This window comes from Anser cygnoides, chromosome 2 (assembly GCF_040182565.1).
Source record: "Anser cygnoides isolate HZ-2024a breed goose chromosome 2, Taihu_goose_T2T_genome, whole genome shotgun sequence".
In the NCBI taxonomy this organism is placed as follows: domain Eukaryota; kingdom Metazoa; phylum Chordata; class Aves; order Anseriformes; family Anatidae; genus Anser; species Anser cygnoides.
Window position 1 is genome coordinate 155,340,545 of NC_089874.1, and position 22,189 is coordinate 155,362,733.

Here is a 22,189-nt window from a genome sequence, read left to right on the forward strand (position 1 = left end):
GTAGCACTTAAGAGGTCTACAACTCAGACAGAAGGATGCTCGAATCACTGTTAGCGCAGGCACAGTCATGGTCTGTAAGAGGGTATCGATGGAATTGTTTCTAGACCCTCTGGTACCCATGGATCACAAATAAGAGTGCTGCTGTCACTTTTTTTTTTTTTTTTTTTAAATTAAATCAGCCTAAGTCCATCCTCAGATGTGTACTTCTATTATTATTTAGCTAATTGTTCTGGGACTGGTTGTCGAGCTAGCTTTACGTGAATGTGAGTTCTTATAATTCCTCTTGCAGGTAAATGCTACTTGAGAGCCATAAGAGGCGGACAAGTAAGAAATGATACTCTAGAATCAAGGAAATAATAGTTCTGAATTGGTTTAGGTTGAAGATCTTGCAGGTAATAAGTTCACAAAAGAACTGACTTGTGTTAACGTGCTTAATTGCCATACACGTATAACACCTAGAGGATGAAGCCTCAGAAACTAGGCTACTTCCAGCCAGATATTGGGCTGCATAAAGTCCTTGGTGCAAGTGGAATTTGAAGAAAAATGTTGAATGCATTTGACTCTGACCCTCAATTCCCTTCACAGTCAGTGGAGCTGCAGCTATCCTGTTTCTCGCTTAATAACTGCACCACAAGGTGTATTTGCTCATAGCGTTGCCTTGCTTGGAAGCCTACGTCTTACCTCTCCCCACAGTGTGCTAGGCTTTCTAGAACAAAAAAATGTGCTTCTGATAAGGGGCATAAAGTCTTAACAAAGGCAAAATATAATACTTAACGATTATATTTAAACACATATTTTGATCTGTGATGTTTCTTCAGTGTTGGCAGCATTCTTCACAAACCTGCCCCATGCCAAGATTGCCTGATGTATTTCAGATCTCTAACTTGCCATTGACTTCAGTGGGGATATCAGGCTCCTGGGCAAGGGGCTGGATCTCTAACTCAGTGCCAATGGTTGTATAGGTGACAAGAGTATCTTTGGCCGAGGCCATGTCAATCTGCTTAATGTGCGTGGCGATTTAACGAAGTCCTCCCAGCCGCCCCCTGAGCCTGCTGCTGCTCGTTCTCCTTTCCAGTGCCTGGGCTCAGGAGTGCTCCCTGCAGAGGGGTGAGGGCTCGCTGATGGAAACCACAAGGGCAGCTCCAGGTGAAGGGGCCCCTTGTGGTTTTCTCAGAAGTATCACATGCGTCACTCGCCCATCTCCGTGGCCAGTCTACCAGCACATAAGGGAACTTATTGGAACAGTGGTTGCTATAAAAAGGCAGGCGGGGGCTACGTGTGGTGTGCAGGGCTGCCTCAGTGACACCAGGGGATGGAGCTCTCCCATCGCAAGATGGGCTCCATCCCAGTTTGCACCCTTCTTTGCTTTATTAGCATAGCAGCAGCCAATATATTTGGTAAGTATGCTTGTCCTTTTCCTTTGCTCGTGTCCAGTAGTGACGGCTCCTGTGATCTTTGTGCTGCTCTTTGCGTTAATCCAACTAAGTAGATAATGATCTTGAGTCATTGGTAGATGTAGATAATGATCTTGAGTTGTTGGCAGATGATTATTGTGTGCTGTGCAGACTGAGTTTGGGCTCCAGGTTAAATCCTGAGCTGTGAGGATTTAACTGTGATTAGGGTAGTCTGAGTTCAAGTACACCTGCACTTTGGGTGGAAAAACAAAGTTTTCTGGAAGAACTGGCTGGAGTAGAGAAGCTTGGATAGGAAAAGGTGCTGCTGCAGCAAAGCAAGGGTCATCAGATTATATCTTCTACTCATGTGTCCCATCATCTAACTTAGGCTGGATCCTCAGTTTAAGATATTGGATAGTACGAATGCTGTCGCCAACTCTGGTCTGTTTAAAGAAGCGAAGTTTGCTAGTCCTGCATGATAAGCAGTTTGAGTCACCCACTAACGTTTTAACTCAGGTGCCTCAGTAGGCTGTCTCTGGCACTGTACAAAGGGATCTCCACACACCCTACAGCAACTGCCTGAGTCACGTTTGAGATGAAGTGGTGTGAGGTTTGGCTGCATATAGGTATCTATAGGTGAGCTAACCTAAAATCCCTTTAGAGTCTCGTGGCAATTTTTACATGGGCTTAGGTGGACACAGTAAAAACTCACAGAAAAAGTGACCGAGAGTTCTGAAGTGTACAGAAAACACCTCTGGCTCAAGTCCCAGAGCTGCAAATCAGAGGCTGAAATTATTCAGAATACGTATGAAGTACTTACACTGCTATACATGCGGTTGCACTCAGATCAAATATCGCACTTAGTGAATCCGTGGTCTAAATCTGCGTTTATGGTTTTGTTCATTGTATTTTATTTATTTATTTATTTTATAACTGTTCAACAGAATGAAAAGCATGATATTCCTCAGATTCTGAGGACAGGGAAACTGTCAGATCAACTAATCTGTTCTGTAAAAAAAAAAAAAAAAATGAACCTACTGAATTTCATTGTTCTCCTAAAACTCCTTAAAAAATTGGTTTTGAATGCATTAAGAATTGAAGAGTAAACTGTTCTCTTGCTTGGTGGCTTCAGTACCTAACCACTTGTACTAGTAAAAAATTAAGAAGTACTGGTAAAAATTAAGAAGTAAATTAAGACTCCTAGTCTGACACTACCTGCTAGGCATTGATTCCTTTAGAGAATTCATGAGATTAAGAAGTCTTTCATGAGATTAAGAAGAAATACCTTTCCTTTTGATAGAATAGTAATTATTTAGCTTTATTTTTTCACAGAAGCATTAACAGTGATGTCCCTCCCTATGAGAAATAGTTGTGGTTATGGCAAAACACTGTTTTGTGGAGGTAAACACAGCTAACTCTAAGAAAACTACACAGGTACCAGAAAATTATGCTGTATTAGTACAGGACAGAGCTGATATTAATTAAATACAGGCCTGGGAAAGACCTCCGTCACATGCTTATCTTGCATCTGGCAACCCAGCTAGTTTGTTTGGTGCTGTCCCGTGTAGAAATGCTGGGAGAGCTCGTGAACCTGGGGCTTTCACTGCACAGCACCGGCACTTAATGGGGTTTTGTTAAAAACAGGCTCACAGTGAAACTGCACTTAGCGTTTACCTTCTTGATGCTTTCAGAGTACCAGACAGATTCCCAGCCATTGCGTCCATGTGAGCTTCAGAGGGAAAAGGCTTTTGCAGGAGGCGACACCTATGTACCTCAGTGCTCAGAAGATGGCCAGTTCAGGTAAGTCATCCCTGCTCTGATTCGGCTGTTTTACTCTGTGAGTTTTCACTGCTATTTAAATGTTTAGCTTCAGTTTTGAAGAGCCTCCCTATCAATAGACTGGAGGATGAGTGGCATAGGGGACTGGACTGAATGGACCTCATTGAACTATATTGCAGATTCAGCCTCTCCTGAGTGAATTCATAGAATCTCAGAATGGTTTGGGTTGGTTGGGACCTTAAAGACCATCTAATTCCAACCCCCTGCCATGGGCAGGGACACCTCCCACCAGCCCAGGTTGCCCAAAGCCCCATCCAGCCTGGCCTTGAACACCTCCAGGGATGGGGCATCCACAACTTAATATTAACTTAATACTGGAATTAATCTCTGTGTTTACAATTTAATCTAAGACTAATAGGATAATGGTGGTGGCATCATTTGCATATTTAATACTTGATAGAGGTTGCTGTGTAATGCAAGTGCTATCTTCCTATGCACACTCATGGGCATGAGACCTGGGATCAGTGTGCCAGCTGACATAGCTGAGCCAAGCTGACTTGGAGAAGTTATTTGCACTGCTTTAAGTAGCACAGTTGAGTTTCCTCCTAAACACAGTAAAGGAACTAAATAACACATGGACAGCAGTGGTTTAGAAAACAGCACATTGCTTGAAGATGAAAGAAGCTAATAAGTTAAAGCTGACAGGAAGCACAAATTGTAACACTCACTAATATCTTACTGTTGTTGCCTTGGATGGGGGACCTAGATCACGCTAGATTTGAGTTAGAAAAGATCTCAAAACATAAGCTAAATCTCAGATACCAAGTATCAGGATTCTGTGCAACTTACTTACCTCCTGAATGACTTCAAGTCAGTTATTGGCAACTCCTGAAGACTCCAGAGAATTACTAGAATTAAGATTCCTCATCAGGCAGACCCAAATGATTTAGAGCCACCCAAAACAAAGCCCTTTATGGTTCCATTATTTGCAGTAATAAAATACTTGAACCTGCTTGCTATGGTTTATGTCCCATACTGACTGAGGATTCTGGAGCTAACAGAGTAAAATGTGTTCCTCATGTTCTCCTCCAGGACAGTTCAGTGCAGTAGGAATGGTCTCTCCTGTTGGTGTGTGGATGAGAATGGCGTTGAGGTACCTGGCAGCAAACAGGATGGATATCCCATATCTTGTAAGTCAAATGTTTCCACTGTTGTTCAGAGTGGACAAAAAGCCACTTAAATCTTCACTTGAAATGTTGAAATCAAGAACACGTTGACCCCAGGATTAGATGGACTCTATTTTGTTGTTACTGGGTCTTTCTAACTGAATATCTGGAGTGTCTTTGAAGCTGATCATGGAAATGTGATACGTTGAATGATCTGTATTCATGAAGGTCACAATAATGTAAATCATGAATGTAAGCTAAACTGATTGCATTTATCCTTAAGTTGGAGATCTTCAACCCCAACTGTGGAGGGTTTCTGTATACCAGTTTTTATGACCTCAAATCCGTCAATGTCGTGATGCCACCTGGGTGGCAGAATCAGAACTTCCCCCTCTGAGAAAACTCAGCTGTTGTCTTAAAAAAATAAATGATTCAGTGCCCCAAAAGTACTTTCCTCTAACGCTGCCTGCTCTGGTACTACAGGCTTATCCTTCTGCCAGCTGCAAAAGCAGAGGATCTTGGTGAGTCGCTACATCAACAGCAGTAGTATCTCCTACATCCCTCAGTGCACGGATTCAGGGGCATTTGACGTGGTGCAGTGCGACACAGAGCTGGGGCAGTGCTGGTGTGTAGATTCGGAAGGAATGGAGATCTATGGCACCAGGCAGAGAGGAAAGCCAACAGAGTGTAAGTAAGATTCAAGAAAATGGTAAGTTTTGTGTGGACAGAAAGTTTGGTATGAATGAAAGGTGGTAGATCATGAACTTGGACACTGTAGCCTACACTTATCCTATAGGAGTATAATTGCTTAACTGAGAAATTTAAATTAAGTGGCTATTTCCTTTGGTTATAAAGACAATATGAGGCACCTAGTTTTGCGTGTTCAACATAATGAATCTAAGCCTCTTCCAAGGCATGTCCTGGTTTGAGGGAAGTTAAGCACTAATAAATATAACTTCTTTTTTTGTTAGGTCCGGGGACCTGTGAGATCCGAGACCGTCGCATTCTGCATGGGGTTGGGGAGAAGAGCCCACCTCAGTGCTCGGCAGATGGAGAGTTTCTGCCTGTCCAGTGCAAGTTTGTCAACACTACAGACATGATGTTTTTTGATCTCGTTCACCATTATAACAGGTAAGATGTAGGCTTCTGAAACTGGGAGACAGTGTTGCACATTGCTTCAAGTCAGGATCTTACTGCATTTTTTTTTCCACATGAAGTTCTTTTTCTGTGACCCTATATGATATGATATTGTTTTCTTCTAATCAATGGACCAAGTAAAAAAAAAAAAAAGAAAACTTTTTTTTTTCCCTGAATTAAATTTGCTCTTCTATAAAATCCCTGCACTCTAATCAGTGTGCCTTTGCTCAGTATTTGGATCTGTATTTGGAAAAGTAGAAAGGGAAACCTTTCAAAGAGACACCAAGCAGCAGGTAAATGCAGAAGGAAGAGAAATTCAGATGTATATATGAGGTAAGAAAGATGATTCCATTTGGAATATGAGAACAGAAGGACAGAGAGACAAGTGGCAACAGGAAGAGCAAGTTCTATGTGACAGTGAGAAAACTATTTTTCACCTACACAGTGTCAGATTTGCTTGCACAGGGGAGCCAGCAAGTGATGAACAGGGATGTGATGTACAGGCCAGCTTCTGATGGGTTGGAGTAGGCTGGGGAAGATTTCAAAATGCTGGATCAAATGCTTGTCAGTGGGAACAGGAAGCCATTGTCCTTTGGAGGAATCAGGAATTAATGCTCACATGGAGAAATAAGGGCTGGGAAAGGAGAACCGCAGAGGGAAGAGTTAGTGTCTTGAGAAGTGCATTTGTCTTGGCATCTCAGTCAGCACATTTCTCCAGAGGAGGGCAGTGGAGTAAATGTAATGTCTCGTTCTGACTTGGCTCTATAGCAGCAAAGGCATTTTAGTGTAAGCGTCAATTTTGCTATTTTGAGGGTTTTCTTCTTTAATTTAAGCAAAACTGAAAGGCAGGCCCAGATGCACGGTACAGATTTGTCAGAGCTTCGGGAGAGGTTATTTTGGCAAGAGCAAAATAGTCTGGCTATTTTGTTTGTTCGCCTGTGGAGTGTGGAAATTCTAAAAGAAAAAATTACAGAGAAGAAAGCAATGCTTTAAATTAACATTTTTTCCCCTCCCACTGAGAGGTTTGTCTGGAAAAGGTCTGCAAGACTGGCCTTTTCTTGTGTCTATGTCATGTAATTAATCACAGCAGGACCATTTCACTCCCAGCTGTCTACCTTTCTAATTATGGCATAGGCTTAATCCATAACCATATGATTTGAGTATCTTAGGTCATTAATATATTTATTTTTTACAGTATTCCTGCCTGGATTATCATTATTTTTTCCTATAAGCATGATGCCAGAATGCAGAGTCGAAGTGATGAGTTCCACAGTGAAGGACTGTGGCAAAATAGGGATTAAACCCCCGTTTTAAAAGGTTTGGGTTCATGTTCTGACCATTGGGAAAACATTCTTTGTCTCTGTGGACTGTTTTTTGAAATCTAAATGTGTCACTTAACTCCCTTCCCATATCATTTCCCCACACCTTTACAACAATTCCAGAATAAATTAGTGTGTTAAAAAAAAAAAGGGAGAAAATATAATAACAATAATAATAATAAACCTAAGCCTAAGACATTACCAGGGCAAAGACTTTTTGAAAGAAAGCAGGCCCAAATTTCCTGCCTTACCCTAATACTTGACTGGACTGCTGTTTGTTCTTTTATACAGACTGTGCCCAGGTCCTGCTTGGATAGGCAACCATATAGAAAGCCCTATAGCAGACAGCGGAGGAGAGATCCAGAGCGCAAAAATCAGGGAGATTTTTTAACTTTCTTGCTATAATACTCATCAGACTAAAGACCTTGGTTAGCTCACTGGAGGTTTTGCTCTATTATGTGTTAGATTAGAACCAAAAAATATCCTGAGTTGGAAGGGACCCATAAGGATCATCCAGTCCAACCCCTGGCTCCACACAGGACCACCCAAAAATCAGACCATGCGTTGTCCAAACGCTTCGTGTACTTCTGCAGGCTCGGTGCCATGACCACGTCCCTGGGGAGCCTGTCCCAGTGCCCGACCACCTCTGGGTGCAGAACCTTTCCCTAACACCCAGCCTGACCCTCCCCTGTCCCAGCTCCATGCCGTTCCCTCGGGTCCTGTCGCTGTCCCCAGAGAGCAGAGCTCAGCGCCTGCCCCTCCGCTCCCCTCGTGAGGGAGCTGCAGGCCGCCATGAGGCCTCCCCTCGGCCTGCTCTGCTCTAGGCCAGACAAACCAAGGGACCCCAGCTGCTCCTCATACGTCTTCCCTCCGGACCCTTCACCATGTTTGTAGCCCTCCTTTGGACACTCTCAAATAGTTTTATGTCCCATGTGTTGTTTTTTTGGTAGTGTAAAAAACATGTTTTGATATTCTCCCTCCACTTCTGAGTAGTCAGTGAGAAAGAAAGGCAGCTGTGACTTCAGCTGCAAATACAGAACACAGAAGGGTTATTTGCAAACCTGCTTTTGAAGATCAGTAATGAGTTATCTGTGCTGGAAGCCAAGAGCAGATACACAGTTGGAGGAAAAGGTCAGCAACCATGCATTTATCTACTTCGTTTTTTAAGTGCAAGCACTCTTCTTGAAACACATGGATACACAATGAATTTATCCACAACTTAAGCAGTCATCCCTGCTTCATCCTGCTTCACTTCTTTTTGGACTGGGCCTGATAGATGAGGTCTTCTGAGTTATGACTTCTCACCTCTAGGGCTGTGATTATAAGGAGACTGAGAAAAAGAAAAGGAGCAGTGGGGTGTGAGTTTTCCAAACATGATGGATGAAGTTCTATCGTCTTGTTTGTGTGGGCCTAATTTATATCCTTTTGCACTTTATTTAGCTATACTCTTTACTTAGAACAAAAGTAACCAGGATGGCAGGATATGACTGCACATCTGTCTCATACAAAAGTGGTATAATTATGCGTATGGCATCTTAACATTGAGGATAAAAGAAAGAAGCATGCAGATTTTTATTTTATTTTGTTTATTTATTTATTTTGCATAGCAGCTTGTGTCACTAAGCTGGATGTCGAGATGCTGAGGGGATGAGCTTCAAGGACATGGGTGGTGTAGGAGGCTGCCTTTGAGTCTGTAGGGGCACTGCTCTGCTAAGAGACAAGATCACATCCCTGACTGAGCAATGACCAGTGCATACTTCAGGGGTACCAGAAAGCTCTTGAAATCCACTAAGCCATTTATATCCACAGAGAACCTTAGGAAGATGGTATTTAGTTGTTTATAACTTAAATTGAATTGTTTTAATGCTGACACGAGTCCCTTTATGTTCTGAAGTATGACATTTTGATTGCTTTTAGCACACCAGTGTCAGCAGTGGAGCAGACTTTGGCCATCCAAAGTGGAGGGAGTCAGTAGGCTTTTAATTTGAAATGTGGGAAAGTGCCAAAGAGGAGCAGCACTACACAGTGATGTGCAGGCTGTGGGACAGGAGTGCTGCTGGGACAACCCCAGAGGTTGCCAGTCCTTTCCTTTGCCAGGGCTTGCTATCGCTGCGTGTGTCCCTGAGCCACCCTAGGGTGTGCTTCCAGGTACTGAGGAAGCAGCAACCTCCCCAGCTCTGCTGGCAGGAGATGGCACTTCCCTTCTACTAGATATTTCCAAATAAGCCACATGTGGCCGGGACATCAAGCCTTTATCGTATATCAGGGGAAGGGTATGTCTCTATAAAATAATACATGTTTTTTGCAACATGGTTAATGAACATGTCCCACTAACCATACTGCTTGAATCAAGAAAACAAAATCTATTTGTTTGCAGAAGCCCTAGAATGTCTGTCAGTTAAGATCACATTTATTATATATTTTTTTCCAAGTCTGACATTAGTAAGTTTCCTTCCTAAATGATTGCTTTGTTGGAATCTGGCTGTTGTCACTCCCTAGAATATTACACTGGGAACTAGCAGCTCTTTGATCTCCAGAAGTAGAAGTCAATCTTGGTTGTAATGTGTTTAAAAACCTTTTCTCTTTAATCCGTTGAGCTGTGCTCTCTGAACGAAAAAGATTAGTGAGGTTTCTATCAGCTTTTGTGCTTAATTCAGTGCAGAAAGCATACATAATGTGGAGGGAAGAGGAAGCAACCTGTTTGCTTAGGCACTCTGCCATCCTGTGCAGATTTGTGGAAGGAGTTAATGAACGGCTGTTGTAATAACATTAGGCCAACATGCCTCTATTTTACACTCTTTGGCAGGCTTTCGAGGGCAGGAACAGAACTGAAAATGAATGTTAGAGACTGGGTATGTGCATAGGAAGAATCCGAAAACTGTCTGAAGGGAGATATTATTGTCCTGTATTTAGTTTAAAGGAACTCGTGAGACCTGTTAGCCTATGGAATAGCTGATTTGGGTCATGTCAGAGTCTGGCTGACTCTAGCAGGCCAAAGGACTGCCCAATGGCTTTGTGCTGGGCAGAACATCCTTGCCATACAAATCTGTGAGGGAAGCTCAAATGCTTTGTTGTTGTTGTCAGTGGGCCTTCCCTGAGCCTTTCACAGGAGGCTGTTTTTCTTCCAGGCTCCCGGCAGCTTTCCAAACCTTCAGCTCCTTGCGGGAGACATTCCCGGAGGTCTCTGGGTACTGCTACTGCTCGGACAGCCTGGGGAGAGAGCTAGCAGACACCGGTGAGTACCTCCCTGCACCTCACATGTCAACTTCAGCAGCTTTGAATTCCCAGGGAAAAGGACAGATAAGAAGTGTCAGTGTTCAGCTTCCTTTGGGACTCCAGGTTCATTTCTGCAAGATGTAAGGGCACAGAGCAGCCGATGTGACCAGAGTATGGGAAAGGCTGGAGCTCTCTCATGACACTTGCTTACACAAGGTGAACCCCACCCTGGGGAGCAGTGCTCCAGGAGGGACAAGTGGAGGCACTGCCCAGGAACTAACCCTGTCCTTTTTGGAATGGTGGAATAAGATTTTGGAAAGTCCATCCTCTGTCCACCTTAGAAAGCTGAATCCTATTCAATGTCCAATCAGCAAATGTAGGGGAATATAAAGGACCTAGAGGCTGAGCTGTTTTCTTCTTGCTCAGGTGGTTCATCCTTTTCTGTAGTAGCCTAAAGTTACCTTTCAGGCATGTTAATGGTTGATGGGACATTGGGACATTTTGGGAAAAAAAAGAAAAAAGAAAAAAAAAAAAAAGACTGTTTTTTTTGGTTCTTTTTTGTTGTTGTTTTTCCCCAAGAAAGAGGAGGCAGAACACTTCCAGATCCTCATCCTTAGATATTGCTGCTTAAAAACTAAAGCCAACAATAAATAAATTAAAAAAAAAAAAAAAAAGCCTGGGAAAAATGCAGAGCATGATGGCTTAAAATTTACATGGTAGATGAGAACTTCAGTAGTTAATTCCTATGAGAAATTCTCCAAAAATCTGTGCACTCAGAGGAACTACTGCATGTCTTTTCATTTACTTGTTATGCAACCAAAATGGTTAGGAATTGGTTTTTGGAAACACCAGGCAGTGATATAATTGCACAGTATCAATGGCGCTACTGCAGACTGAACCTAACACAACCACAGCCCAGTGCCGGGTTACTGGATGCTCCTTCTGCTCATTTTGGTGCATGTCAAAGTGCAAAGCCAATGACTGGGCACTCAGCAGCAGGGTTTATGGTGCAGGGCATTAGGGTTATGCAGTATAAGGTCACACTTGGGTCACTTTAGAGGACTAGCTTTCTTTTTCCAGATGATAGGTTTCCGACTGCAGTCTTAAAATCAGACCCTGTGCTAAAAGCCTCTCTTTCCCAGGCTTGGAGCTGCTGCTTGATGAAGTTTACGACACAATTTTCTCTGCACTGGAGCCTGCCCGCACGTTTGCAGAGACCAGCATTTATCGGATCCTGCAGAGGAGGTTTCTGGGGGTGCAGCTGGCTACCTCCGGCCGGTTCAGATGTAAGTAACACCCAGTAACATTAGCACCCTGCAAGTGGAATGATAATTTGAGATCTTTATGACAGCTGCAATTGCGAAGAGTTGTTTTAATAGTCTCCTGTACTTAAAGGCATATAATATCACAGTTTCGGTGCAAGAATCGAGGTCCCTGCATTGCAGCTGACTTTTAGTCTCTGGACTGTAGATTTTTAGCAGCAGAGCGTACCTATCCTCTGATGAAAGCTTTCCCATGCACTTGAGGTTTGCGTTAGTTGAAAGCCTGTGAGTTGTCCCTGTCTTTTGCTTTGAGATTCTGGAGATGGATCTGATGATTTATTATATTAAAAGCCTGAGAAAATGCTCCCTAATTTCCGATAGTAGTCAGAAATCAGAAGAATCTTACATTGGCCACAGCCCATTCCATCCCCAGGAGACTATACAAGAGGTTGTAGTGCCTGAGCCAGCAAGGCTGAACGTCTGGATCTGCCCTTGGGTCCCTTCCCTCCCTGGTGAGGGCAGGCAAATGGGGTGTGTTTCTCAGCCTATGGGCAATGAACTCTGCAGGACAGGAGGTAAGGTGTTTCCTTCTCCTGCACCAGAGACCAAGAGAATTGCCTTGCATGAGGGGAGTTTGTATCCCCTGCTGTGATTCTTCATCCTCCTATCCAAGCTCTGACGTTGGTATCTGACCCTTGCTGAGGAGTTGTGTCACCAGAGATATTAAGCAGATATCAGTCACACAGGTCACGCAGTTTCTCCGTTTCTGGGAAGAGCTGATCGTTTTGGAGGGTCTGGAAAGCATCTTTCCCCTCCCATTGCACAGTGCTGTGAAACAGGCTCCGACTGTAGCTAGAGGCGGTGGCTGCCAGCAGGGATGAAGCTGTAACAGCCACAAGATGGAGACACGATCACGCTCCTTAGCCCCTGGCAGTGACTTTGGTGAATTACCCATCACCTGAAGCCGTGCACGCTAGGTGCTGCCAGGAAAGCTGTCAGATTCCCTGGATGAAGGGTTTGTTCTGATGTGGTGCTCTTGCTGCCTCCGTCTCTCAGCTGAGTGAAGCTGGAGTGCTGTGGAAGGTGCGAAAAGTTTAGGCTGTGGGATTGTGGATTATATAAACAGGGAAAGCTTCTATCACAAGGGTTGAGTCTAGTATGGGAGAAATCATAGCTCAGAAGATTTGCATTTGGAATTTTAGATTCTTCACCAATTCTGGCCAGTTTGACAGGAATGGGGTCTTCTGTTCCTCCTTGAAGGATACAAAAGTAATTGGTGGTCCCAGACCAAATCTCTGCAGACTGGTTTGGAGCCTTTTGCAGGAGCAACACCTCTTCTCACCAGAAACACTGCAGCACATTTGTCTCTTTGACCACTTTTGCATTTGCATTAAGGACCGGAACTCACCTAGCCGCTGGCACAGCTCACTGAGTGAGAAACTCAGTCTACCTATGACTACAGCTGGAAAATGGTCTCTGAAACTTTGTTTTCCCCCCTCTTTTTTTCCAGGCCCCTCAAAATGTGAGGTTGAGCGATATGCAGCCGTGCGCTACCAGCATGCCTACGTGCCATCCTGTGACCCTGATGGGGGCTACACACCGGTGCAGTGTCAGCAGGGAGGGCAGTGCTGGTGTGTGGACACCAAAGGGAGAGAGGTCCAGGGCACCAAAAGACGAGGACAGCCTCCAGCCTGCGGTACGTGTTAAGTAAAAGGGAAAAATGCTAGCAAATACCACTGCCTTGTACATCCACGTACATTTTCAGTTCAAGCCAGGTCCATTCACCTTCCCTCTCCAAACCCTTCATCTGCTGTGGGAATTTTGTCTTTGGTAAACAAGCAAACAAACAAACCCTAAAGGACCAGTTCCCTTCTTGGCTTTGACAGATTGTGGTGCTCAAAACCTGGGATCCAAAAGCCTCCATGGGGTTAAGAACCACGTTTGAATAAAATATTAAATATTATATTATCTTAATTTCCTTTATAATCTGTCTTTAGCCTTTTAGTTTTTCATGTGGTGAGGCTTTCCTTTGCACCCATGAAATTTGTCTCTTGACTCCAGGAGCTGAGCATTAAGTCCCAATATCTGGGATAATGTAAGGAAGCTGGTGATGGAGTTTTGGGGTTTTACCACCTTCTTTTGGTGAAATGCTGCTGTGCTTCAAAGATGTCCTCTGTCTTATCCTGAATGTTTTTTTCCCCTGTATTTCTTCCATTGCATACTTGACCGTGAAAATTGTCAAATCTGGTAGAAAAAATTCAGAGAAGGTGTCTGGGTTTTCACTCTGAGAGGGATTTCATTAAGAATACACCATCAAGTCTGTGTCTCAAATGGAAATGACAGCAGAAATGTCAAAGGGCCAGAGGGGAGGAGGAAAGTTTAAAAACCTTGACTCCAAAGCGCACTACCTAAATATTCAGGATTGCGCTGGAGGGCTGGGGCATGAGGTCTTAATGAAAGTTGCCTTCAGGGGAGTTAATTTCTCTGTCTACAAGACACAGTTGTACCATGCAGATAAAGAAAGGAGGAATCTACCCGGGGTGTCATGGTTCCAAGTCACTCAGCGTGCCCCAGGCACAGACAAGCTTACAGTAAAATGAAAACGTTCGCATGGCTCCAAGGCTGATCACCAAGGATATTGCAAGGGAGCCTCTGGGAGGACTCACCCTGTGTTGGGACTGGTTGTTTTCTCCTTGCGTGTGCTTCGCTGAGCCTTCCTGAAATTTTTTTGTGAGGCGCAACATGAGGCTACTTGCAGCTTTTATTGGCGGACTCAGGAAATTTAAGCAGGGAAAGTTTCTGTGCGGGTTTTGCAGACTAACTCCCAAGAAGGTATTCCATGAGGATATAGCTGGAGCCTGTTGCCAGCCAGATACGTGCCATGTGCGTCTCCTGCTCTACTGCTCTGTTTTATTTCTGTTTGATTTCTTCAGCTCTTACCCACACCAATGTTCATGCTGGAGGAGGCAGAGGTGTAGGTGTGGGGAGTATCTTGAGTTTTCATGTGACCTGGAGCACCAGGCAGTTCAGATGGGGATGTGCTCCTTTTCAGATTCTAGAGTAAATTCACCTCAGCAGTGCTTTTCTGGTTTTTGATTTATTAGTTTTTTCCTTCTCACTCTACTTCGATTTGATTCAACAATGAGTAGGAGGGGAGAGCATTCAATGTCTGTGATCCTACATTTGTTTTGGATTTGTATACTTGTGGATTGTGCTCTAGGGACCAATAAGTTAGTGTAAACCGATGTTCTTCATCTCTGTTACCAAGAGCCAACACTAAACACAGAAGGGGCCCATCCTACAGAAAATGCCTTCACGAAGGAACCACTGTGAGGGACGTGAGTGCATGCCAGGAAATGTGGAGCAGGAAAGGGCTCTAAAGGAGGAGTGAGCAAGATGCTGAGTACAGAGCCTCAGATTACTTGCTAACCTATTTGAGAAGCTTTTAGGATTTCCAGCTTTTATCCTCACTGTTAGCAGGATTCATGACTATTTTATCATATTGCCTGGAAGTAGAATGGATGGAGATGGGGGTCAGCCCACTGGATGCCATGCTGGAATAGACCAAAGCTACTCATACACCATCCTGTCCCCAGCAGGGATGACAGTGGTGCTTGAGGAGAAAGTGTGAGAAACATGGGAAATGCGGAGTGATTCTTCCATATGTCCTGTTGCCTGCAGGCTAGGCAATCCCCAAACTGGAGGTTGAACCCAGGTCATTGTGTTCAGCACTCCTTGAAGAAGTCATTTATATCTATGTCTTTATATCTAAGTCTTTATATCTATGAAGTCTTTCATTTTCTGATGTCTTTGTATGAACATACAGAGACTGGACTGGAAACAGGCACACCTATGGCATAGCTTGGCCTGGGATGTGGGTGGCCTGGGTAGGAAGCCTCCATAAATTTTCCATTAGAGAGCACTGGTGAAAATGACTATTTCTTTTCTTCTGTAATCTATTTCCCTTTCTTGTGTTCACATATTGCGCCTGGATCATCTGGGCTTTTTATTAGAAGCAGGCATCCTACCAGAGAGTTAATGTGTTTGAAAAAGACTTAGTTCATACTTTCAACCATAGGAAGAGGAATGAGGATTTGCACTGAAAAACAATAGATTTACAAAAAGGTCACAGAGCAGTAAGTTCAGACATACTGGAGGAAGTATCCATTCAGTTTGTGTCTTGAATAGAGAAGTTTACTGTTACACTCAGCAACAAGAAGTTTATAGGTTACACTCAGCAACAGTTTAAGTTTCCTTATCAGTGTGCCTGATGCTTAGTTGGGGAACGAGACAAATTAAAATACACTCAGTGGTTTCTGCTGAGACTGATTGAAGGATATCTTTAAAATAGCAGGTTTTGGAGGTTCTGAAGTTTGTACTTTTTAATCTTTGTTTAGGTGAAGAACAAATATGCATCTCTGAGAGACGACGAGCATTGTCAAGGATCTTTTATGGCCCTGCTGGGTACTTCAGTCAGCCTGATTTATTTTCCACACCAGATGTGCAGTCAGAGAAAATAGCTGGCTACTCAAGACCTTGCTCTCCCTTCTTCGAGGAGCTGTTTCAGGTCTCTGGACTATCATCCCCAGTCATGCAAAGCCCATATGCCAACCAGATTCCTGGGCTAGAATCCATCCTTAGTGAAGCCATCAGAGGAATATTCCCATCAAGGGAACTGGCTCATGTGGCATTGCAATTTACTGCCAATCCAAAACGTTTCCAAGAAAATCTCTTTGGAGGAAAGTTCTTGAAGAATATGATCCAGTTTAACTTCACAGGGGCACTTGGCACTAGTGGCAAATATAGCATTGGCCAATTTTTCCCAGAGGAAGATGTGGCAGGGAAGGATAATGGCCAAGGCCTTCTGGAATCAGCTGAGGCATTTTCACTGGAAGTATCAAAGGGGAGCTCCATTTTGAACCAACCTCTTGTAGGCAGCTTTGGCCGCACGGTAACTCTGCAGGACAATCAGAATACGATGAAATTCCTTTCCTCTGTCCTGGAACTACCAGCATTCTTTGCTTTTCTTCAACAAGTGATTTCTGTCCCTGGAAGCATTGCTGAAGATTTAGGTGAAGTGGTGAAAATAGCATTGGGATCCAAAGACTGTGGTGAGGAGCCAAAGGACCTGTTTGTTCCAACATGCACCACAGAGGGGAGGTATGAGGAAGTTCAGTGCTATTCAGGAGAGTGCTGGTGTTTGGACCCTTCAGGTAATGAAGTTCCAGGCTCAAGAGTTCGAGGTGAACGTCCAAGGTGTCCCACTGACTGTGAGAAGCAAAGGAGAAACCTGCAAAACTTGAAACAAAGCCTGCCTGCAGGATCAGATCTTTTTATTCCCTCTTGTACCAAGGATGGAGACTTTCTGCCACTCCAGTGTTATGGGACAAATTGCTTCTGTGTTGACTTGAATGGCAAGACTATTCCAGGAATAAGAGGAAATACTGGAAAACCAATGCAATGTAAGTTCCAGGAACTGGGAATATAAAGATGCTTCCTCATTTTGTTGGAATTTCATGATTTAATTCTTCATATCTGGTTATTTCTGGGAATATATGGATGGTGTATACAAACAATATTGTCCCCTAACAGATAAGAATGTCAGCCCTACAGTTGCAGGGGAATAGTGGGAAATACAGTGTACATAAACCTTGGTATCCTAAGTCTTAAAAACAGTCCCCTTTCTTTCAGAATGTGAAGTAGGTACACTCACAACTGAGGACCCTGAGGTCCTGCCTTGTTAATGAGTATGTCATTGACATCTGTCTCTACTTAAATGTGTAGTATAGAGTATATAACATCCCTGGTGCCCATGAGACCTGGAGCATCTGTGTGCCCTTGCCAATTGAAAAAGCTCTTTTGCTTCCAGGACCAAGTAACCTGGGCAGTCACTGGCTCATTCTTGTCCTGAGAACTGAAGAGCTTCAGCGTCTTACACCGTGGACTTCTTTTAGTCTTTTAGCCCAAGAATATATTCTCAACTTGGTAGGCCATCACAGGAGACTGAACATAGAAGATGGATTAAAAGACATAGGTTTCTCATAAAGGTCTTGTGAGTCACAAATGACTTGTCAGATGCAATTTGGCATTGCATCTTGCAGGAACTGGGATTATTTAGCCTAGAGAAAAGGAGGCTCAGGGGAGCCTTATCACTCTACAACTACCTCAAAGGAGGTTGTAGCGGGGTAGGGGTCGGTCTCTTCTCCCAAGCAACAAGTGATAGGGCAAGAGCAAATGGCCTCAAGTTGCACCAGGGAAGGTTTAGTTTGGATATTAGGAAAAAATTTCTCCACTGAAAGGGTGATGGAGTATTGGGACAGGCTGCCCAGGGGAATTAGTTGAGTCACCATCCCTGGAGGTATTCAAAAGACTTGTGGATGTACTTAGAGACATGGTGCAGTGGTAGACTTGGCAGTGCTAGGTTATAGGTTGGACTTGATGATCTTAGAGGTCTTTTCCAACCTAAATAATTCAATGGTTCTATGGAATGCCTGTTCTGCTCTTCTATTAATGTTATACAAAGGAAGAAGGAAGCACACAGGCTGGGGATATTTGTCTTTTATGGTTCTGTGAACTGAAAACAACACATTAACAGTAGGAACAGGCCAAGAGAAGAACCTGCTTCTCATTTTAGCAGGGTATCCAGCAGATAATACTGGTACATAGTGAAAGGAGCTCTTCTGAGCAGCAGTTTGCAGAAGTACTGGAGAATTCATCACAATGCCCTATATTGGTAAGGAATTTATTCCTAGCAACCCATCTGGAGTGCAGTCAAAAACAAACAGGTTCATAATGCTGTGGTGTGCAGAAGGAGGTGAACTCCTATGTTTTGCTATGTTTGTAGAACTGCTTGGTGGCAAAACGAGATTTGGCTTTGGAGGTGTCAGAAAAAGCTTCCAAAAGAAAACTCACTCACTCCTACATCTTGTAGGATGGTATTTTTATATCCAGCTGCAATATTCATTACGGAGTAGGAAGAGAGGACAACATAAACTGAAAATTCTGGTGAAGTCCAACGGGAAATAAAAACAGTGTTGATAGTATAATAGCAACGATGTTCAGGTTAGGGGTGTTGTATGTCTTCAGTGCATTCATAAGATGTGCTGTGCATGTTTTTGTTTTCCCCAGGCCCCAGTGCTTGCCAAGTAAAAGCCAGTCAGGAGTTTCTAAAGACTGTGAAAGTCCTGCTGTCAGATCCAAGTGCCCTGTCTCAGCCCTCCAGCATTTACATGCCCCAGTGCGATGCTGACGGTGCCTGGAGGCAGGTGCAGTGCAGCGGTCCTCCTGAGCAAGCCTTTGAGTGGTATGAAAGGTGGATGACAGAGAACAATGAAGGCAAACCTCTGCCTGCTGCTGATCTATTGAACATCATAACTGGATATAAAAATGTCTCTTCCAAAGGCTTTTCAGGTTTTATTAAAGCTTTGTATGAAGCTGGGCACCAGAATGTCTTCCCAGCTTTCACCACCTATTCCTCCTTCGCTGATCTTCCACGTGAAGTGCTGGAAGGAAATGTGACCTACGCATCTGAGAATGTTTTATTGGATCCATATACATTCTGGCAGCTTCTGAATGAGCAGCTGACCTATTATCCAGGACCCTACACTGATTTCAGCGCTCCATTAAGCCACTTTGAACTTCGTGATTGTTGGTGTGTTGATAGCAAAGGAGAAGAGCTGCAAGGAACAAGGGCAGAAGTGAACCAGGTTCCAAAATGTAAGTAGTGGAATTGCTGGCACAAGAAAAAAAGTGCTTTTAAATGCAATGAGGTAGCATATAATGGCTTGGGGAAAGATCATTAATACTGCCTGTTGTGTTAAAGGGTAAAGAAGTTTGGCAGGAACTAAACCCCATCATATTCCAGCTTGTCCTCAGATATCAGAGGGGATAGAGCAGCTGGTCTTAGATTCTGAGTGATGCCCAGTTTGCACTACAAGTCCAATCACATTCAATACATTGAACTACCACAATCACAGATGCACAAATAGCATGATACACCTTCAGTCTAGTAGATTGAAGACTGGTGTGAGAGGCTTTATAGGCTGAGAGAAATTCAGAGCACATGCTCAGTGAGGAGTGGTTACACCTTGCAGACAGACAGCCTTTGGGATGGAGGTGTGTTTTGGCATTATTATGAGATTATAATGGGCAAAGTTCACCCAGAGGACATGATTTCAACAGAAAATGGAAAACTGCCAGCTCAGGGCTGGCTCTGCAGCTGATCAGTTGGGCTCAGGGCTGGTTTAGGGTAACGGTGATGCTGTCTATCAGTTCCACAGTGCCATCAAGTTCCCATCCCTGCAGTGATATCACAGAGACTGGCCATGGTGTTTCCACCCTGCTCCACCCTCTGTGCTATTTCTCTTGGAGTCAGCACACCAAGCTACCCTGCTGTTGCCAATATCTAAGGCTGTAGGTTATGTTACCAAGGGGACTATCATGGAACAGATTTCTTGCATGTCTACTGCATCTCACCCTGGAATTTTCCTCAGTGCTGTGCCTTCTCTTAAGATGTGGGCATACCTTTAGTCTCAATAAGTCACCTCCACTAATTATTCCACACTACCATTATTACTGGCCACCAGAGGTAGGGAAAGTCATTTTTGGAAAACAAGTAGTGTCCCAGCTTTGGCAGTATGGAAGAATAAAGTTCTGTGTCAAGGCTGTGTAGACTTATAATTTGGAGCATGGACATATAATGCTTTTGCAGAAGGTACTTAGCCAGACACCAAATGACACTTTAAAGCTAGAAGCGGTCTGTGAAGACTTCTGTGGAAAATTCAGTTACACTAACTGATGGAAATGACTTTCAAGAACACCTTAAAATGACACAGGAGGAATTTTCTTTACTGTTTCTTCTTATTCAGTCAAGAGTAAGAGAGATCCCCTGCAAGTCACTAAGACCAGCACTGAAGTTTGGTGGTAAGCCCCCTGTCTGGAGCATCTCCACTAAAGCTATTTGGTCCTCTTTAGGGGTTATTTCAGCAGACGAACTATATTATAAATGTAGTCTCTAAAACCATTCGTGTCACATCGTAATTTTCTAGCTGAAAAGAAAAAGCAGGACAATGAATTGCAAACTCCCAAATGGGTAAGGAGCACTGGAGAAGCCTGTTCTGTGAGCAAATGGGAAATAGAGAGGATAAAGCAGATTAGCAGTTATTCTAGCAGAAAAGTTTTCATTGCGTTGGTTCTGTATGTTGAACTGCCATGTCCAAGTCTGCAGATGTATGTAAAGGACAGGCCAAGTGTCAGCTTTCCTCTGCCTTCTCTAGGTCCTGGTGTATGTGAAGGTGTTAAGCAGGAAGCCATGAAATTTATGGAGGAAGCAGAGCAACTCATCCGAGCATCAAACACTTCCCATTTCCCTTTTGGAGAGAGCTTCTTGACGGCAAAGGGAATACAGCTCACAGACAGCGACCTCCTACGTTCTGCTCAGCTCTATGAGCCAGAGGTGATGGTCTCTGAAAAGTTGTTATCGGGCAGTGACTATTCCCTCCAACTGGCTGCACGATCAGGTAAGTGAGAGGGAGATGAGAGCTTTTAATTAAAGGGATTAATGACCAGGATCTGTGCAAGGGTGCTATACAAGAAATTCAGCTTTCCTGAAAGATAGGTGCAACTCAGCAGGTGTTACTTATTGGTGTAATTAACCTAACCCAAGATCTGATTTCAGTTGATTTCAGATTTTCTTATATGTTTGGCACCATGCATAGGTCAGATATACATCTGCAGCGTTTATTTTCCCTTCTAAAGTACAAGGAACAATCAGGTGTTTGTAAACACGTACTTTTAAAATATCTCTTCTAGCATTGGCCACCAATATCTTTCTTACTTATCTTCTACAGTCTTGCATTTCTACTGGCGGAGTCACTTTGCTGTGAAAGGTTCTGCTGGAGAAGCAACAGAGCTGGGATTTCATCCCTACATCCCACAGTGCGATGGCCTGGGAAACTGGGAGCCAACTCAGTGCTACGAGAGCACAGGTGAGCAGTCACCAGAAAAATACTCCACCTTGCCTGAACACAGAAAATCTAAGTAGAATTCTAATTAAAAAAAAAAAAGGGGGGGAAACCTGTATTGTTTTAGTCAAACTGTAGAGAGGTAGATAGGTGGGCTTTCATGATTGGTGAACGATTGACTGGAGTGAGGGACTCAAGTGACAACTCATAGGGGCTCAAAAATTGGTCAGTGTTGAGTTACTTACTGCTAGTAGTGGTCCTAAGAGGTCATTTTGGGGGCTGGAAATTTTCATGCTTCTGTTAATGACCAGGGCAATGAGACAGAAAACACTCTCAGCAAATTTGTGAATTAAACCAAATTGTTGGGAATAGGTGATACACCGCATAACAGGGCTTGCAATGGAGGATTCTCACCAGAGCTGCTACTTTTCCATTTACACCACCACTCCGAAGTATGGTCTACTTATCTCTGGAAATGAGAGTTATCTGTCTTAGACTTACTGACCACTTTCTGTAGTGATGCAGGGGATCAAAATCCTCCAAGAATGCAACAAAGTTAACTAGGAATACTGCAACACAACATCTACAATAAGTCTGTTTTTCTTCCCTGGGCAGGCCATTGCTGGTGTGTGGATGAAAGAGGACATTATGTTATGGATTCCTTGGTCTCACGCTCAGCAGAACTTCCCAAATGTCAGTTGTTTTTTCTTCTTAAATGTCTGTACTTACTTGTTCTTAAAAAAAAAAAAAAAAAAAAAATTATTGAAAATTCTAGTAAGATACGCAAGAAACAAGTCTTGTTTTTAACCACTGCAGGAAAAGAGCAAAGAGCCTTTTATGCTTGTTTTGCTCAAGTTTTCGTTTCAGTTTTTATGAATTCAGCTTGCATGATTTGGGAATGGACCCTCTGCTGTTGTTTCCAAACACCAATCAGGTGTTCCCTGCCTGATGCTC

At 43.6% G+C, this 22,189-nt stretch overlaps 1 protein-coding gene across 1 annotated transcript in view; it reads left to right on the top strand.

The window, feature by feature from the left end:
* Positions 1-1,279: 1,279 nt before the first annotated feature.
* TG (thyroglobulin) overlaps positions 1,280-22,189 on the top strand; it is a 156,901-nt gene continuing 135,991 nt past the window's right edge. Inside the window, exons 1-13 of the mRNA XM_048049740.2 lie at positions 1,280-1,397; positions 3,086-3,194; positions 4,266-4,363; positions 4,823-5,026; positions 5,311-5,470; positions 9,924-10,030; positions 11,154-11,297; positions 12,784-12,969; positions 15,671-16,735; positions 18,402-18,989; positions 20,549-20,791; positions 21,122-21,259; positions 21,851-21,928. Of these exons, the coding sequence (XP_047905697.2) occupies positions 1,313-1,397; positions 3,086-3,194; positions 4,266-4,363; positions 4,823-5,026; positions 5,311-5,470; positions 9,924-10,030; positions 11,154-11,297; positions 12,784-12,969; positions 15,671-16,735; positions 18,402-18,989; positions 20,549-20,791; positions 21,122-21,259; positions 21,851-21,928 (3,205 nt within the window). The 5' untranslated portion in view covers positions 1,280-1,312. The remainder of the gene's footprint in view (positions 1,398-3,085; positions 3,195-4,265; positions 4,364-4,822; positions 5,027-5,310; positions 5,471-9,923; positions 10,031-11,153; positions 11,298-12,783; positions 12,970-15,670; positions 16,736-18,401; positions 18,990-20,548; positions 20,792-21,121; positions 21,260-21,850; positions 21,929-22,189) is intronic.